The sequence below is a fragment of the Notothenia rossii genome (genome assembly GCF_949606895.1).
Source record: "Notothenia rossii genome assembly, chromosome: 4".
In the NCBI taxonomy this organism is placed as follows: domain Eukaryota; kingdom Metazoa; phylum Chordata; class Actinopteri; order Perciformes; family Nototheniidae; genus Notothenia; species Notothenia rossii.
The window spans coordinates 13,036,219-13,053,609 of NC_136902.1; the positions used below are offsets into that span (position 1 = coordinate 13,036,219).

At 40.1% G+C, this 17,391-nt stretch overlaps 1 protein-coding gene across 3 annotated transcripts; it reads right to left on the reverse strand.

Moving 5' to 3' along the window:
- Nucleotides 1-1,841: 1,841 nt before the first annotated feature.
- nfascb (neurofascin homolog (chicken) b) lies at nt 1,842-17,218 on the reverse strand. 3 transcript variants are annotated; one of them, XM_079676923.1, is made up of 28 exons: nt 16,992-17,218; nt 16,791-16,877; nt 12,998-13,073; nt 12,792-12,897; nt 12,510-12,700; nt 11,737-11,859; nt 10,721-10,939; nt 10,102-10,213; nt 9,741-9,928; nt 9,536-9,667; nt 9,313-9,456; nt 8,939-9,050; nt 8,671-8,834; nt 8,438-8,585; nt 8,212-8,336; nt 8,026-8,127; nt 7,737-7,934; nt 7,451-7,521; nt 7,143-7,365; nt 6,566-6,681; nt 5,107-5,317; nt 4,865-4,987; nt 4,374-4,547; nt 4,154-4,285; nt 4,000-4,069; nt 3,486-3,497; nt 3,244-3,279; nt 1,842-2,799 (listed from the first exon to the last, which is right to left on the reverse strand). In XM_079676923.1, the coding sequence occupies exons 3-28, from the start codon at nt 13,071-13,073 to the stop codon at nt 2,568-2,570; spliced, it is 3,540 nt and encodes a 1,179-aa protein (XP_079533049.1). In that variant the 5' UTR covers nt 16,791-16,877; nt 16,992-17,218; the 3' UTR covers nt 1,842-2,567. The 3 variants fall into 3 exon arrangements, with proteins under 3 accessions (XP_079533049.1, XP_079533048.1, XP_079533047.1); XM_079676922.1 differs by having other exon boundaries at nt 16,791-17,218; XM_079676921.1 differs by lacking the exons at nt 16,791-16,877; nt 16,992-17,218 and adding an exon at nt 14,018-14,544.
- Nucleotides 17,219-17,391: the final 173 nt, after the last annotated feature.

Genomic DNA, 17,391 nt, shown 5'->3' on the forward strand with positions numbered 1-17,391 from the left:
AACAAAGAAATACATAGTTAAAGTTAAAGTCAAATAATACAAAAACAATCACACATTAAAAGCCAGATTGAAGAGGTGAGTTTTTGTAAGTTTTTTGAAGGTGGTGAGGTTGGTGCAGTCTCTCAGAATAGAACCATTTGCTGTCTAAACCTCCTTTACTTTGCATTAACTATAAACGCAAAGGAAAAGCCTTGCATGTTAATCTGTACTTTACGATTCGGTCGTTCCCTCCTCTAATCAGAGAGTTTTCCATAATAAAAACTCAATATCATGGGCTACAGTATCATATCAGAGGCCCAATCAACCTCAATGGTTGTTTGATAAGATGTCCTTTACAATGAAACTATATGAACTCTGATGACGTAACTGCAGGTTATCTCCTTTGGCAGCAAAATGACCGGAGTTCAAAAAGATTGAAAGATTGATTTTTTTCTAGGTTTGGCTTTACAGTGTATTGTATGTAAGAAAAATTCATGCAGCAACAGTCTGAGAGACATTTGGAATAATAAGCTTATTTCCCTCTAAGAACGAGATATAGATGAGAAACATCAACTCACATCTGTATGTTAAGTATGCAACTACAGCCGCAGCTACTGAGCTTAGCTTAGCCCAAGCACTGCAAACAGAGTGAAGCAAAAACAATTGGCCAATAAATAGTCCTGACCCTGTATCCCCTTGTAAAACAGTAATAATTGTCATAAAATACATGCTGGGAAGTGTTACCTTTGGACAAGCCAGGCTATCAGACTCTCTGTCTATAGTCTTGATGCTAAGATAAGATGGCAGTGACATATGTCTGGTTTATTTCCTGTAACTATTCATTTTAACTTTTAAAGGTCCCCTATTATGCAAAATCCACTTTTTCATGAATTGTATAGATAAACATGTGTCCCCTCTGTGTAAAGAGATTCTGAAGTTTCATGAACAAAGACCCTCTCTCTTTTTGTCCTGATCCATTTCTATAAAAACCTGTCTGAAAATGAGCTGATCAGATTTTGGCCACTTTATGATGTCATAACGATGTTTTGGCTTGTGTAACCATTAGCCAATCACCAACCAAGGTAAACCCCCCACTTTATCTCCTGAATCTCCTCCTAGAGCATCATTATGTTATTTTTAACCAAATCTCTCTCAGAGGGGCGTGGGGAGGGGCTCCTTATTTTCATCTAAAGTAACAGACAGTGAATCAGCACTTTTGAAACAGGGCTGAAACAGAGGGGATTATGGGATGCTGCAATGATCTGTTTGGTGTTTGGAGCCAAACAGTTCAGAGACATGTTTTGTATATATCTGAGACCTATATATTGATCAAAAACAGTATAATAGGGGACCTTTTAATCACATTAGGGATTCTGATATTTCACCAAATGACATAGACACCTGCAAACAGTTCAAAACCAGTTATTATATTTAAAGAAGATTGAATAACCTCCTTACTATTGTACGGCAGTGGCTCAGTCAGTAGGGGCTTGGAGTGGGAGCTGTAGGGTTGCCGGTTCAAACCCCCGACCAAACCTAAATGTGGAGTGTGGACTTCGACTTGGAGAGGTCCCAGTTCACCTCCTGCCCTGCCGTGGTGCCCTTGAGCAAGGCACCGGACACCCCCATTCCCCCATTGCTCCCATTGCTCCCCGGGCGCTGTACAATAGCGGCCCACTGCTCCTAGTACTAGACTCCTGGTACTAGGATGGGTTAAAAGCAGAGGCCACATTTCACTGTGTGTGCTGTGTGCTCTGCATGTGAGACCATTAAAGAGGGGTTTCATCCCTCCCAATTCTATTCAATTATCAGGTTTATTATAGAGTAGCTGGATTTAGCATCAGGAGTCATATCAAACATGGTAGAAATAAATATGTTCCACTTTATTTACATATAGGACATAACTGTAGTAATACATAGATGATGTTAGGGGTCAAATAAACTAAATCGTGACATCAAAAATTATGATTTAGAGTTCAAAGCAGGTTCAAAGAGAAACAAGAGCAACTGCTGATTTTAGCGCTGGTTTATGGCTGCTTGCTGATTCCTGATAAGTATGCAATCCAAATCCAGAGTATATTGCGGCTCCTGTGATTGTTAAAATATGGTTTGCTGCCCCTATTTCAAACACACAAATGTCATTATTGAAATTAGCTCAAAGAAAAAATATGCAATACAGATAGTTAAGTTGGTCTCTGCAACGTCTTTTATCAACATGATAAATTGATCCACTTCTGTCTCGTCTGATATGCAGCCAGTGTTTCTCCATTGTGAGGATAACTGAACATGAACTCATGCGTACGCACACAACACACAGCTGTTGTATTTACAAGAAATGAATCACAAAACATATAGCTTGCGTTTCATCAGATGAATAAGGATCTCATCTCTAGTTTTGTCCCAAATATTCCACCATTTTCGTTTTTTAAATGCATGAAAGTTGCTCTGTCTGAGGGTTACAGCACCTCAGGCTCCAGCTGTTCCCTCCTGCAGGCAAACAACAAGCACCCCAAAGTTTAAATTAAAGGTGGCTGGTACAAACACGGCAAAGTCTTCTGAAAAAGAGAAAGGTAGTTTGACTTTGAGTTTTACGCCAGGGAGTAGATGGTATTCATCGGAGAGTGGAGCTCCAGACTTGCTCCAAAGTCCAACTCCCTGACATCCCTCCTGGTTCCTGTGTACTGGCCGATGAAAGAGCCGTCCTCGTCGAACTGTATCTCGCCTCCGTCGCCGTACTCCACCAGACTGTCATCACTGTCTGATCGCTTCATTATCGCTTCTATAGACGGCTGGCCTCTTTGAAGCCCTCTTTCCTCCTCTCTACAAAACAATGCAAACTAGAATTACCTCCTCGCATTTGTACACTTCCGCCAAACAAGCGGAGTTGCATATATTTTAAAAATGTTGATATCTTAATATGGCATAAGTGTTTCCCCCTGGTTTTAAATTGCATATATGTTACATTTTGAACCTATCAGACTGTCCAGCTGCTCTTTCATTTGAATTTTGTAATTAATATTATCTAAATTTATAACGACTATTATTTAGAAAATCTCATTTTGGAAACATTTTGAAAAAGCAACAAAAGTCAACCCATATACAATTCTCACAATACCAATATTGAGGTGTTAGGTCAACAATATCATTATTCCATATCGCACCGACCCTAATCTTAGTGCATTATGTCAGCAAAGGATGACAGAAAGGTTAAAGGATAAACCCTAACATATAAAAACATTAAACATTCTAATGTAAGGTACGTACCGTCGGGGGTAAGGAAGAGTGGAGATACGTGCTATCCTAAAATATGAAGAGAGATTGTATTAGATCATTATTTGTTAATAATGACTTACATATCATTGATCATCCACTCATAACATGATTGAAACAGTTCAAATATTCTGTTATAAATAAACTGCTTGTAAGGCTGTAGAGTACACACTGCATTTACAAATGAATAAATAACAACCCACGCAGTCAACGTGTCAATATTTAGTATTTCCTACCTTTCAAGAGACCTTGATTGGTTCATGGGAAAAGAGCAGGGTTGAGGTTTGGGGGGAATAAAGGTTTAGATAGAAAAGGGAGAGTAAATAGAAAGGTAAAAAAACAGAAAATAATATGATTATGAGTTATCACAAATAAGGCCATAAATACTGTCATCAGATTTGATTTGTACCTGTGCACCAGACATAAGGGTTGCAAGATTGAAATCCCCAAACACACAGCTCATGCACAGCTACAGAGCAAATGGATACATGCACAAATATAAGTCATTTTTTTATAATTATTCTGTACATTGTTATAGGAAACATAATGATACATTATATATTCAGTGTTGAGTATTAGCATACTATTATATTTATAAATAGTACAAGATGTAACACAATTTGGAAAATAAAAGTCTGGTAAATAAGACGATACAATGTGCTAAAATATTAGTTCTCTTGTTCCATCAGTAAAGATTGCATTGTGTTTTTATTTGTGTTTATTCCAGCAACTGTCTGCTGTAATGCTTACCTGTAGTCAAACGATCCCTCCTGATCTTTGTCATCCACTGGTTCTAATGAAATGTCTTTCTTTTCCCGTACTGAAATGAAAGCAATAATGTAAAACCAGAAACAGTGTGTTGCTCATGGACATTATAAAGTAATGTGAAGAATCACCGCTGTACCTGGGTATTTCCCCCCTCGGCTCCTTTTGATGAAGCAGACGATGAGTAGGATGAGCACGATGAGAGCCACAGCACACATTATCCCGATGAACCAGCCCTGAGTGGTGATGTCCACCTGATCCTGTGCATATACTGAGACACACACATGAGCAAACACATGTAAGTGTAGGCCATCGTTAAATGTGTTTATGTGGCAGGCCGTCAAATGTGTTGATCTTACTTTCTGTGGTGTAATGCAGTGACTCCTCCGTATGCCAGTCCCCTACCCCGAGCCGAGTTTGTGCGGCCACGGAGAATCTGTATCGGGTGTAGCGGTCGTATCGCCTGAGTGAGAAACTTGTTATATTTGGAGTGAACTCTTCAACCCGCTCCTCCTCTCCCCTGGAGGCATTCACTGTGGAGAGAGTGGGAATTCAAGTGTGCTTAGAAGTCTCTTGATGCAGGTAGAGTGCACACAACACCATTATGTAGCTTATCGGCTCGGAAAAGGCCCACACAAGTGTTCATTAACCTTTCTATAACATACTTCAGTGGTATTTTGGTCTTTGAGTGCATATTCAATTGTGCTATTATTATGTGCTACCGGGACCGAAGTGTTATTTCTCAGATTCAGTGAAATGAACAGCTTTGTTTTATGTTATTAAAGGTTGCTGTTTCTTCTAGGCAATATGCTAAATGTTTTTGAATGTTCCTGAGGCTTGGATGACGTACCTGTCTGATACTTGAGTAAATATCCAGTTATGATACCGTTGGGTTCGGCTGGCAGGTCCCAGTCGACATAAATACTGTCAAGATGTCGCTGTTGGATCCTAAAGGATGTGGGAGTGGATGGTACTACAGACAAGAACACAGCAGGAGACAACACACATAAACATTGGAAGTAAACATTCATTCATGATTTCAATGTGCTTTTGATTTGTTTTTTTGGATGGTTAATGAGTGACTTTTCTTACCTCCTTCCGGCGTTGAGAAGTGTATGTTATTACTGGGCGGCCCTTCATATCGATTGTTGGCCACCACTATATACAGCTTGTAGTTGCTATAGGGGATGAGTTCAGTTAGGACCCCCGACGGCTCCGGATCATTCACTAAAAAAGATCTAGACTTCATCCCTCTGTTGACTCTCTGCCACCTCAGCTGGCTGCTGTCCCTCCAGAAGTAAGCCTGATAGATGAGAAGCAACACACTGAGCATTTTCATAATGAACTCCTGCACACTGTCTTTTAAAAAGGTATTTGTATACATATGTATGCTCATGATTTGTTTTATAACATTGCATATTATTTAGTTGGTCGAATAACTTCTGCATTCTAATAAACTACACTTTATCTTCAAAAGGTTTTCTCTTTGTCAAGTAACACTATCGGCTCCGCTTTTAACATTTAAAGAGTCCCTATAACGCTTATATTCAGATTCATATTAATATTCTGTGCCTCTACTGTGACACTTTACATGCTTTAATGTTCAAAAAGGTCTTTATTTTTTCTCATACTGCGAGTCTGAAACCAGAGCCAAGTCTACCCTGATTGGTTAGCAGGCCGGCTCTGTTGTGATTGGTCAACCGCTTAGAGACGTCCCGCCCCTTAGCCCATCACGTACAATGTGTTGGAGAACTAGCCAATAGAAGTTTAAGTATTACATAGTGAAGTCACCATGTTACTGAAGTTAATAAAGGATTCCAATGGAGGCGTTTGGGGGAGAAACTCCCTCTGGAGGGAACTTTGGATTTTAGCCTTTGCGGACCATTTACATGCACATAAACCTAAATAACACACAGCAGGACTGGCAAAATCACCCAAAAGCAAAATAGGGCCTCATTAAAATGAAACAATTATTTTTTTAGAAGTGTTATATGAGATAACAAACAATACAATGACTTTGCATGGAGTGAATATTAAATACCTGTTTGTATTGAATTTTGTCATTTTGTCTCATTTAGGGAATGTCTTTTTACATAATCAATTATTCATTAAGTGTTATAGTGTTTATAACAGTTTGATCCTGAGTTTGCTATTTGGATATGGTTTTGTGTCTTAAGCATATCAAATTCAAGTGCTTTGTGAATTTATATATTATATTATATAAGCATTATTAAACCCAGTGCTTACAGTGATACATTGTCTGGGTCTCTTCATCTCTTTCAGTTTCAACTAAACTCTAATCATGACCCCGACCTTACTCTAGCCCTTATTTTACAGCCTCATCAAGGCAATAAATAAACGGCTATTACTACTTTCCACACCTTAAAATAAACAAGCTCTGTTATCTAGCTCATTGAAATCATTTGATTTGCCATCATAAACAGTGGAATCCACCGATGACGTACATTTACCGTAAAACCTAAGGGTATATTGTCGTCTATCAATCTAATAATATGATATAAGTAAAATATTAAATTCCCAATAGACGCACCTTGTATTCTTTCAGTTCTCCCTGCATATCGCCGCGTGTCACAGAGTCCCAGTGCAAAGTCACCTGAGTGCTCTCGATGTCAGACACTCTCAGGTTCAGGGGTGCCGTTAAGGGACCTGAGGAGGACAGAGATAATTGCTTATCAGTGAACACAAAGAGGTGATGGGAAGGAAATACACAAAAAGATGAGATTTAAAATCACACTGAGTTGTGTAGATATCTCAAACCATGTTGTCGATTAAGATTCAGATTACAGTTGTAGTAACTGTAAACATAGAAGTGTATACTTTAACAAATAACCTATTGGAAGAAAGGTTATTGAACAGCTTCTTATTCTTATTCAAGGCAAAATAAATGTCAGGTGTCCATCAAAATTAAGCACAACATAAACAACAAAAATAAATAGGCACTACTTTGAGGCAAATGTAAGATGTATTTTTTAAGGTAAACAGTTGCAAATATTAAAAAAGTATTGCAGAAGAAGAGAGCGCAATGAGACAATGTAATTAAAGAAGGGCAAGTGAAACGTCCTTTCTTTGCATCTATATATTGCAAAGTGCAGGATTTGAGTACTTACGGTCTTCCCCAGAGTAACCAGTGACAACAGGAGACTCTGGACCCAGGCCGAAGTCGTTGACAGCCTGCACTTTGATCTCGTAAGGAGTGAAGGTATCTGCATCGTAGATGTAGTACCTCACCCATTTAGTGGTGGCATTCTTCCACTCCTCTCGGGAATCTCTCCTTCTCCACCACACGAGATACTTCAGGTGGGGCCCGTTCCAATCTCTGTAGCTCAGAGACTGAAAGCATAGTTCGTTGTAAAGGGAAATATTCAACAGTCATGAAGGGGAGACTGTAACTTTAAAAAACGTATGGGTTAATTACCTCCCAGCTGATCTCCATGTTATTCCTCCATGTACCCACACCCTTCAAGTTCTTTGGGACTATATCTGGAGCTGTACAGGGAAACAAATGCAAAGTTGAGATCAGTAGCTTTGAAGGTAAACCATTACAAGCTACAGTCTAGTTGTTGGAAAAGAACCAGGCCTGCAATAGTGCAACATACAGTACAATACTTAATAAAATAAATGTGCAATATGTTGGACATCATATGTTGCTAGCCTTAAATGTGTCTGATAAGAATGATGTATTTCAGGAAAATGAAACCCACGTGCACCGCTGCTCTGGAAGCGCGTAGATGGACGACTAGGGCGACTCATTCCGACTTCATTGATAGCGGCAAGCCGAAACTCGTAGTAGGTGAACGGGGTGAGGTGGAGAATGACGGAGTTGAGGTTCCCTGGGTACGTCGAGAGGTTTCTCCACTTGCCTGGCAACCAGTCATCATCATCAAACTGCACTAAGTACTCTGTAGCAAACAATAAATGGGGAAAATGTCTGGTAAATAAAACGAGAATTCCATCAAAACAATAATGCTTAAAGGGTTTTTCAGCTCTTACCTGTTATAGGGTTGTGGTTGCTGTCTCCAGGGGTCCAACTGAGTCTTACAGTACGCTCGTATGGATCTGACAGCTCCAAATTAGTGGGAGGATCTGGACGGTCTACAAAGAAAAATATGTGAACAAACAAAGAGCCAAACATGTCTCATGGTTGCTGAAATGTCTTTTAATATAAGCATGGCATACCCATCACCATTAGGCGTGCTGAGGCAGACTTCTGTTCCAGTTCACTCTTGATGACACAAGTGTAATTGCCCTCGTCGCCTCTGATCACATTAGTAACGATCAGATTCGATTCATCCAGAGAGAGTCTGAGGTAACAAGAGACTAATAATTGTCAAGGGTTTACACAAAAACAAAAATGGTCTTTTTGGTGTGTACTTTAATATAATTGATAAATTAAAAGACGTACCTCCAGCCAAGAGTGACCTGTCTTTTGTCTTTCATCCAGGTGGTTGTGACAGGAGTAGTGAGATCTGATTTTACCTCACACTCAAAGCGCACATCTGTTCCTCGCATGACTTTCATATTTTGTGGTCTTTTAACAATTAGAGTGGGCTCTGAGAAGAGGGGTTTCAAACAATATAGATCACATAATAAAAAAAATGTAAAGGATTTATTCATATGAAACAGTGTGACACTCACCTTTGACCTCTATTCGGACTTGGCTCTCATCTCTTCCTGCCACGTTGCTGGCTATACACACGTAGGTTCCCTGATCCTCTACCTGTGTGCTTTTGATCTCCAGAGTCCCGTTACCAAGCGTCCTAAAACGATTTCCTTCAATAGTCCCCTGTCCATATTTGGACCTGTGTGAGCAGACCCATAAACACACCCATACAAACACACGAGCTGTGAGCAGTTGTGTAAACCCACTATTTGCATTTAAATGTCCTATAGTGTGTGTTCTCACCATCGCAATTCAGGCACTGGAGAGCCAAAGTAGCGGCAGTCTAAGAGGGTACGTCTTCCCTCTATCACCTTGATGAGGTCACTCTTGGCCCCGAGAATACGTGGCGTTGCATCTAAAATTCAACAATAGTTCAACAAAATTCAAACCTGTATGTTTTTTTTATTAACATAAACGTTTTGTCATCAAATGTATAAACATTGCACGGCTAAAATAAAAATAAATTCTTAGTGTCCTAATTTATGAGCACATTTTCAAGGTGACATGACACTGAAAATGATGAACTCCTGGTATACATTTCAACATCTTCCACAACTCATGGCTGACTGAAAACAATGTTTGACACTATAAATGTTATTCAAAGAGTGGTCACTTACGTAACACGTTAACAAAAGCGTTGGCCATTAAGTAGCCAAACTGATTGGAAGCGTTGCACTGGTAGACCGCAGTGTTTTCAGCGGTCACACTGCGTAAATTCAGTGTGTCTCCTGAGACCTGTCTGTTAGCCAGCGGTGTAGCAGCTAAAGAAGAAAAAAAACACTAACGGTTAATCATGTATACATAAAAAAAGATAGTGATAGACGATCTCCAAACACATACTTTCAATGGGTTCCCCGTTGATGAACCAGCTAACAGTGGGACGAGGAGCGCCATCAGTACGACATACCAGGCGTCCATTTTCCTCCGGAGCCAAGACCAAATCAGTGGGCTTTTCCAGCCAGAAAGGAGCGGCTGTCAGACGCAATCATTTTAGTTTTCTCCACATTATTGTGCAGTCAGTAACATATCTGAAAGTATCTCTTACCTTTGACCCTGACGGTTATTGTGTGCTCTATGTATCCAAGCTTATTGGTGGCAGTGCAGCCATATTCACCCACATCATCAAAAGAGGCCTTTGGGATTTGAATCATCTTGTTGAAGTTTTTTACTCTCGTTCGTGGTGTCACTGCCAGGTCGTCACCATTCTTGGTCCACGTAATATGAGGAGTTGGCCTTGATGAAGATAAACAAGGCTTTACACAGGAGGACTTCAGAAATCAAAGTCAAGACATACGAAAGAGAAACTGAACAAACACTCAGGCTCTTTAAACAGCTGCATTGAATATTATATTTTAATAAAGGGCCTGCAGCGACAGTATGTCCTGTGATCTTTGCTTGACACTTACACTCCTGCAGCGATACACTCCAAGAGCAGTTCTTCCCCTTGTAGGACCAGTATGGAGCTGGAAGAGCCGGTGGGAGACAGCCAGGTGGGGGCAGCCTCGGCCACTGTACGAACTGCAGAGGAACAAACCAGAACTACTAGTAACACAAGCGACCCTGTGTGACTGTGAACCAAGTTAACTCAGAAAAAAAGAGATGACAGCTAAAGCAGAGCCCACACTCACCACAGTTAGTATGTTTAGTTGGAGCCAACGAGTAGTCTTTTATAGGATATAGTCTGGAATAAAACAAAAGGTCCCGTTTATAGGTAAACTAACCACAACTCCACAGGGATTGAATAGTAAAAAGGCATTAAAAATGAATGTTATTAGTGTTGGTTTGTTTAGTAGTCAAGGTAGTATACAGTAGATGAACAGAGCAGATGTGAGTGTAAACCGTTACAACTCAACTCAAGCCTGGACCTGGTGTGTTTCTATATGGATTTAATAGCGTTTGATTACCAATTTAGACAACAAAATCATTTATCACAATATATTGTCATGTGTTTTTCATCACAATCCATTTAAAGACTTCTCATATTGAATTAATGCCAAGTCCTAGTGGACAGACAGTCATACTCACTGGTAATAACTTTAACAACAACGGGCATCTTCTGCTGGATGACATTTTTGTATGGGAAGCGTGCATTACAGCAGTAATCGACAGCAGAGTCGTTGAACAGGATGTTAGAGAAGTACAGATCTCCGTTAACTCCCATGGATATCCTGCGGTCCGGCCGCACGGGCTGCATGGTGGGGGTAGCCGTCTGGATGGGCCAGTTGAATGGTCTCGCATACGAGCCTGAAATAAAACAAGGTGTAAAAAAACAAGTACTGGAGAAGCATTTCAACAGCTTTTAAATAGCTTGGGTGTGTTGAGCATTTTTAGATTAGATAGAGCTTTATTGTCTCCCTTAGGAGCAATTTGTCTTGGGCATCGAGATAATAAACATAAAACATTTAGGACAATCAGTCATAGATGCAGAACAGAGATCACATATCACATGGCAAAGAAACCAACAAGAAACATACAGGTATAGCACTTTCCCTATTGCACATACATAAATCAAATATTGCACCTTCCCTATTGCACCTATGCATAGTGTCCGTCAAATTGCACATATCCCTATTGTATCCATACCTATTTACACATATTGCACTTTCCCTATTTAACCTTCTCGATTGCACTACACTGTAAACATTTCACCTCCCAACAACTCCTAACACAGCATAATCACAATTGTTTCTGACTGTTCAGCAGATTCATTGACAGTGGAATAAAGGAAAACTTATACCTTACCTCGGAGGGCAGAAGCTATAGATTACCAAACTGTAAATTGAACAGTTCAAACAGTTCAAAAAGTTCAAACTCTCTATACAGGATGTGTTTGGGGTCGCATGTGACTTTACGGCCGTGCTTTCTCACCATCTCCTCAAATATCTCCAGAAGAGAGGATGGTAGAAGCATGCCAATTATTTTTCCAGCCCTTTTTATCAAGCTCTGGAGTTGTGATTTAGATTTAATTTCATTAAAATGTCCCCCTGTTTAGGAATAATAAGGCTTCATTGAATGATTTTTTGCTATGGTGGAACACTTACAGCTGGACATCCAGTAGGTTACAGGTTTGGGCGGGCCTGGTGGCGGGTCACAGGACAGGACCAGAGGCAAGCCAGCGCTGACCGTCAATGGCTCCAGAATGTCCCTCGGCCACACAGGAGCTCCTACAAAAGGTAGATGTGTGGGCAGTTAATAAACTACCGTATAAGAATGCGTTTATGAGTTGAACCTACTGACATGTATTGCCTCTGGAGCTGGAACCTGACTTGGGTTATGGACCATAGACTCCATTGTTGTCCAAAGACGATTAAAGAGGCCCTATTATGCGTTTTAGGGGGTTTCCCTTTCCTGTAGTATGTTACAAAGATTTTTAGTGCATGTAAATAGTCTGCAAAGGCTTGAATCCCAAAGTTCCCTTGACTGGGACTTTACCTTCCCCACACTGCCCCCCTGCCTGAAACGTCTCCATTGGACTCCTTTGTTGACTTTTCGTAACACAGTGACATCACTATGTTACACTTGTGCTTCTATTGGCTAGCGCTCCACCACATTGCGCGTGATAGGCTAAGGAGCGGGTCATCTCTAAGCAGTTGACCAATCACAACAGAGCCGGCAAGCTACCAATCAGAGCAGACTGAGCTGTGTTTTAGACAGAGGTTGCAAAGAGGTGCTGCAGCACAGGCAGTAAGAGAAAAATAAAGACCTTATTGTACCTATGTAGTGTCATTTAATAACAGTAGGTCACTGTGCAGTACAGCATATAAAGAAATAGCAACAAACAAATATTCCCTTACAGCCCCAATACTGATCTTACTGTATAGTCGTAGTCTGATTTTGCTGGAGTATGCAGATCCATACTCATTGGAGGCGATGCACTGATACTCGGCCTCGTACTGTTCTGGATTGTTCCAGGCATAGATGTCCAGCGTCCCTGAGCGCCTGCGCATCGATGTTTGAGAGTCACGTGCCACGTTCAAGTATTTCCCATTACGCCTCCATGAGAAACTTCAGGAAAGTGTAAAGAAAGACAGGAAAAAACAATGAGGTGTGTTGCAGATATAAATACCACAGTTCACTGGGCTATATAAGCTCTTACATAGGGTGAGGGTTTCCTTTGGCTTCACATTCTATGACCATGGTGTCCTTAGGGTCTACAATATGATCCTTCACTGACTGCCTTATGATGGTTGGGGGCTGCCTCACTGCAGACAGAGAAATAAATCAGCTCAGGGTATTAGAAATGTCAATGGTAATACAAGATAAATCACAAATCACAAAATGCAATTTTAGTTACACACTCACCTTCCAGAGGGACGTCAAAAGCCCAAACACTGTGCCATAGAAGCAGCAGCAGCGCTGGTTCGACCAGTCTCCCCATCTTTACAGAGCATGGAAACACAGGAACATTTACTTCACCAACTCTGCTGTTCACCACATGAATGAAAAAAGAAGATATCTACTGTACAATACTTTCAAACGAATGTCAATACTGCGAAAATACACAATTTCTTACAACAAATATAAGCTCTTAATACTATCAGCATGTAAATAAAGTTATCAAAAGTAAAATCACTCATTCTGAAGAAGAATTGATCCTCTGATGGTTGTTCCATTATATATGAATTCAAATTAAATTATTATAAAACATGCACAAAAGTGTGATGTTTACTGTTTTTTGTTGTGGTGTGAATATTTTAACTAATTAATGCAGTTTGTTAGTCGAGGCCCAAGATCGATCTGACGAGTCTTGAGATGATTCATTGGAGAAAAAGAAGAGTAAAAAGGTTCTGCTACATAAATATGTATACTTTTTGTAATTTATTTCTAAGCTTTCTCTTTTTGTTACATATTGGATAATTGAATAAACATTGAGAGACAAACAGATAGAGGGGACATCACTATTAGGTGAACCTTCCAACACTTTGTGAAACATTTGACCCAGAGTATGAGGCCATACAACAAAACAGTTGGAAATCAGTTGTTCAATATTTAATAATGTATTATATTTTATAAGCATTTTCACTGTTTTTGACCAAACTACATTTTTTAAATGTAGTGGAAAAGAAAAATAAAGTCCCATCAAATTGAAACACCACAGTACAAGTACCTTAAAAATGTAGAATGATTAAGTTAATGTACTTAATTATTTCCACCACTGACATCTCAACAACTTAAATCACACTGCTGGATCATATTATCTAAACACAGCTTGTCATCAACAGGAGTAAAAAGTGTCTTATCATTCCTTTCACCATATTAATGCTGGTGGTAGTATGCAATGAACCACAAGTCGTGTTAGAACAAAATGTTGTCAGTACCTACCTCTCTCATTCAAAGTCAAATCAGGGCTCTCTCCTCCCCATCTCTGTGGCTTCCCCAATGCAGCGATAAATCCAAATTATTCTTGTTTGTGCAGTATACCAATTAAAGCCTCAAAAATCAGGTCAAGAACCCTAGAGGAGTTGATACACTTCAGTAATAGAGTTTCTGTCACTGCCACTTACACTCATGCCTACCCAGCTTATGAATAATGAATGAGCGCCATACACCACCTACTCCTCACCCACATCCCTTCACTGTTCTGACCCTGCTCCCATGTCTGAACAATCCCTCTCAATCAAACACAGTCACAAAGTTTGTTCACACAGTTAACAAACTGAAGTCCTCAAGCTGTAAAAGTTAGGATGTATTAATTCCACAGTTAGGGACTTTTATATGATTTGTACTGAAAAGAGCATGGCTTTTCATTTCAGCCTGATGCATATCTATCGAAGCAACAAGAGCATTCTTGTTTGTTTTGATGACATCAAAATGTGGGCTTCATTGTTGACTGGAGAGAACCGGGGAACAGAGTATGAAAGCAATGTTTGTTTCTCTCATATTAACTTACATATGAGATATCTGGTGACAGTCACATGACTCCAGCGCAATAGCCCTGAAAAATGGAAGGACATCTTTCTAAACAAGTGTTTGACATTCTCTGATGGGAAATTACACATCTTAAACTCCCTTATCATACCTCCTGTATTTTGAATTTTCAATACCAATTAGGACCTAATCTATGTTTTGTAAGACATGTTACATCTTCACACACATACACATGCCTCAGAGGAGGTAAAGGTCATAGCTATTCGGCTGAGAAAGTCCTACAGAAGGAAAGCTGTTTTCTTTTCTAGAAACAGTGCCAAAGTCACAGGAGAAGCTTTTATAGTTAAACAAAAGCCTGCTTTCGACAGAGTCCCAACCTGTGTGGGCTCTCAGGCATCCACACGGGGCTGCTTATACAAACCAGCTGATGTGCTAAACAATAGCTCGGTGCTGGGGAAGGAGGGGGTATAAAATGAGATAGCTCTGCCTACAGATTAAATTAAGCTTATCAACAAGATTTTTATTCTCAGGAAAAATATGATGCTCATTGGAAAGAGTGTCTGACCACTTGAGACGTGAATCATTAAGACTCTCATAGCTCTTCATCCTCTGGCCCTGATCCCCTCCTCCACAAGCTGACTTGACTCACAGGGAAAACAAAAGCAGAAGTGGCATGTTTAGCTTCTTGGCTCTCAGAATGGGCTTTTTCCCCCATACATTGGCCTGGCAGTGAGCAGTGATCAGTGCCATGCACCAGATTGCACAGTGAAGAGGCCGAGAGGCGGACAGAGCCAGCTCAGTGGTGACAAGAAGGTCTCTATGCTCGCGGGTCTCCTTTGGCACGTGTGCCCAGGGTTCGGCTAAAAGCAGATGGCATGTGGGAGGGAGAACTCGTCCGCACAAGCTGCCTGTTCAGACTCGGAGCACCTATCATTTGCACTTTGACGTCACTGCATCAGGAAGAGAACAAGAAGAGGCTGGAGAGACACTCCAGGACACTGTGCTATATTGAGTCATCACCACTGACACAGTCAAAACATTATTCTTTATCAAACTTGTGATTCAGACTTTATGGTTAGGTAGGAGTAAACCCAACCTTTATCTCAAAAAGCATCCTGTAAATAGAAGAAGTTGTGCTAGTGGAGACTGTGCTTAGTCACAACGCGTGAAGCTAAATGCTCATTTCAACATGCTAACATGCTAATGTCTAGCAGGTACAGTATCATTTTTATTATGTTTACCATTTTTATTGAATGTGTTAGCATATCCACATTGCCAATAAAAACTAAAATAATCTGAGAGTGAGGGTAACTTTAGTGGTTTTGAAGCTATCTGGTCAATAAATCAAAGTATTGGACACATTCAAATGTTGATATGATGGTGGAACTAATAAGGAAATGTAAAGGGTTTTTGAAAGCTATTCCCATTCATCTTGAGACAAATAAGGTTTTCTGATTCCCATGAGGAAATTAATGTCTAAAAAAGGTTTAATCTTTTCAGTCACAACCACAAACATCCAACTTGTGGTGACGCGACAGGAAAATCAGTCCAATTCATCATTTGAGGATTATGATATAATAATTTTGATCACAATCCATTACATTCATGTAGATATTTCAGTCTGGACAAAAGTGGTGAACTAATCAATGAAATAAATCGTCAGCCCAGATTATCATAAGACTGATTTTGTTTCTTAACATTATTAAGCAAGATACGTAGTTCACAAAGTCAAATGCACTCACACCCCCTGAATTGTTAATGTTCAATAACAACCTATCCTACTTTTAATTTAGTAGGACATTTAATTTGAACTTTCACTTCCATATCCTCAGAGGAGGAAACAGTCATAGCCATTCAGCTGAGAAAAGCCTACAGGAGGAATGCATTTTTTTTTTTTCTAGAAACAGTGCTAAAGTGATGCAAATGTATGCCAGTCGTCTCAATGTCAGGTGTTAGAGCTTAACAATCGTGTGCTCACTCTCATACAAATCTGCTGATGGAGTTGTGGACACATCCCACTTCTCAACCCAGACTATGACATCATTAAAACCTGGACTTCCACTGATAGCCGTCTTGAGCAACAGCTGCAAGAAATAACTCACTCCTTTGCATGGCGTCACATTCAATGCTACTCTAAAATGCCTTGATCCACTTCAATACTTATTGCTTTATATCCTAAAACAATTATAATTAACATGCAGAATGTAGTAATTGTTTGGTGTCCTACCTTTGAGTGAAGTTTAAGTGTTTTCTCTGCTCCTTGATCCCTTTTTCCACTTGTTGCAGTGAAAGCAGAGTCCTACTCTCTTCTCATCTTGTCACAGTAGATTCACATCATCATCATCATCATCATCATCATCATCATCATCATCATCATCATCATCATCATCATCATCATCATCATCATCATCATCATCATCATCATCACCTGTTCCAGCCGCTCTGTTGTTTGTGTCCCACCATCAGTTTAAAGCAGGTGACACGCGGGACAACAGAGACTCACGTGGCCCAAGCTTGGGTCACAGGGCCTGAGCCTATAATAATAAAACCATTGTGAAATCCGCACAGAAATATAACGTCATCTCCACAATGATGGGGGAAAAAAATGAAACTGGTGAAATGTCATGCACTAGTTGGTGGATCAGGTTTAGATCGACTGCAGCTTGCTAAGAGAGAATTTCTTCTCTCTTTTTTTTGTTGTGCTTTTTTGCATTTGTGCTGTTGATTTGCAGAGTGTGTTAGTGGGTGGGTTACTGACCTTGTATCTCCACTCTGGCTGGCACGAACGCACACGCTCTCACACAAAGCGTTTCTGTCTGGAACAAAGT

Bases quoted from the DNA above. Each gene is read 5' to 3' on its own strand.
- nfascb (XM_079676921.1), bottom strand. The intron at 10,940-11,736 runs GTAAGTGTTCCA...GTTTTATTTCAG, and splicing joins AACCTACTGGATGTCCAGCT to GCTCGTATGCGAGACCATTC. The intron at 4,286-4,373 runs GTAAGATCAACA...TGTGTGTCTCAG, and splicing joins ACTGCATTACACCACAGAAA to TATATGCACAGGATCAGGTG.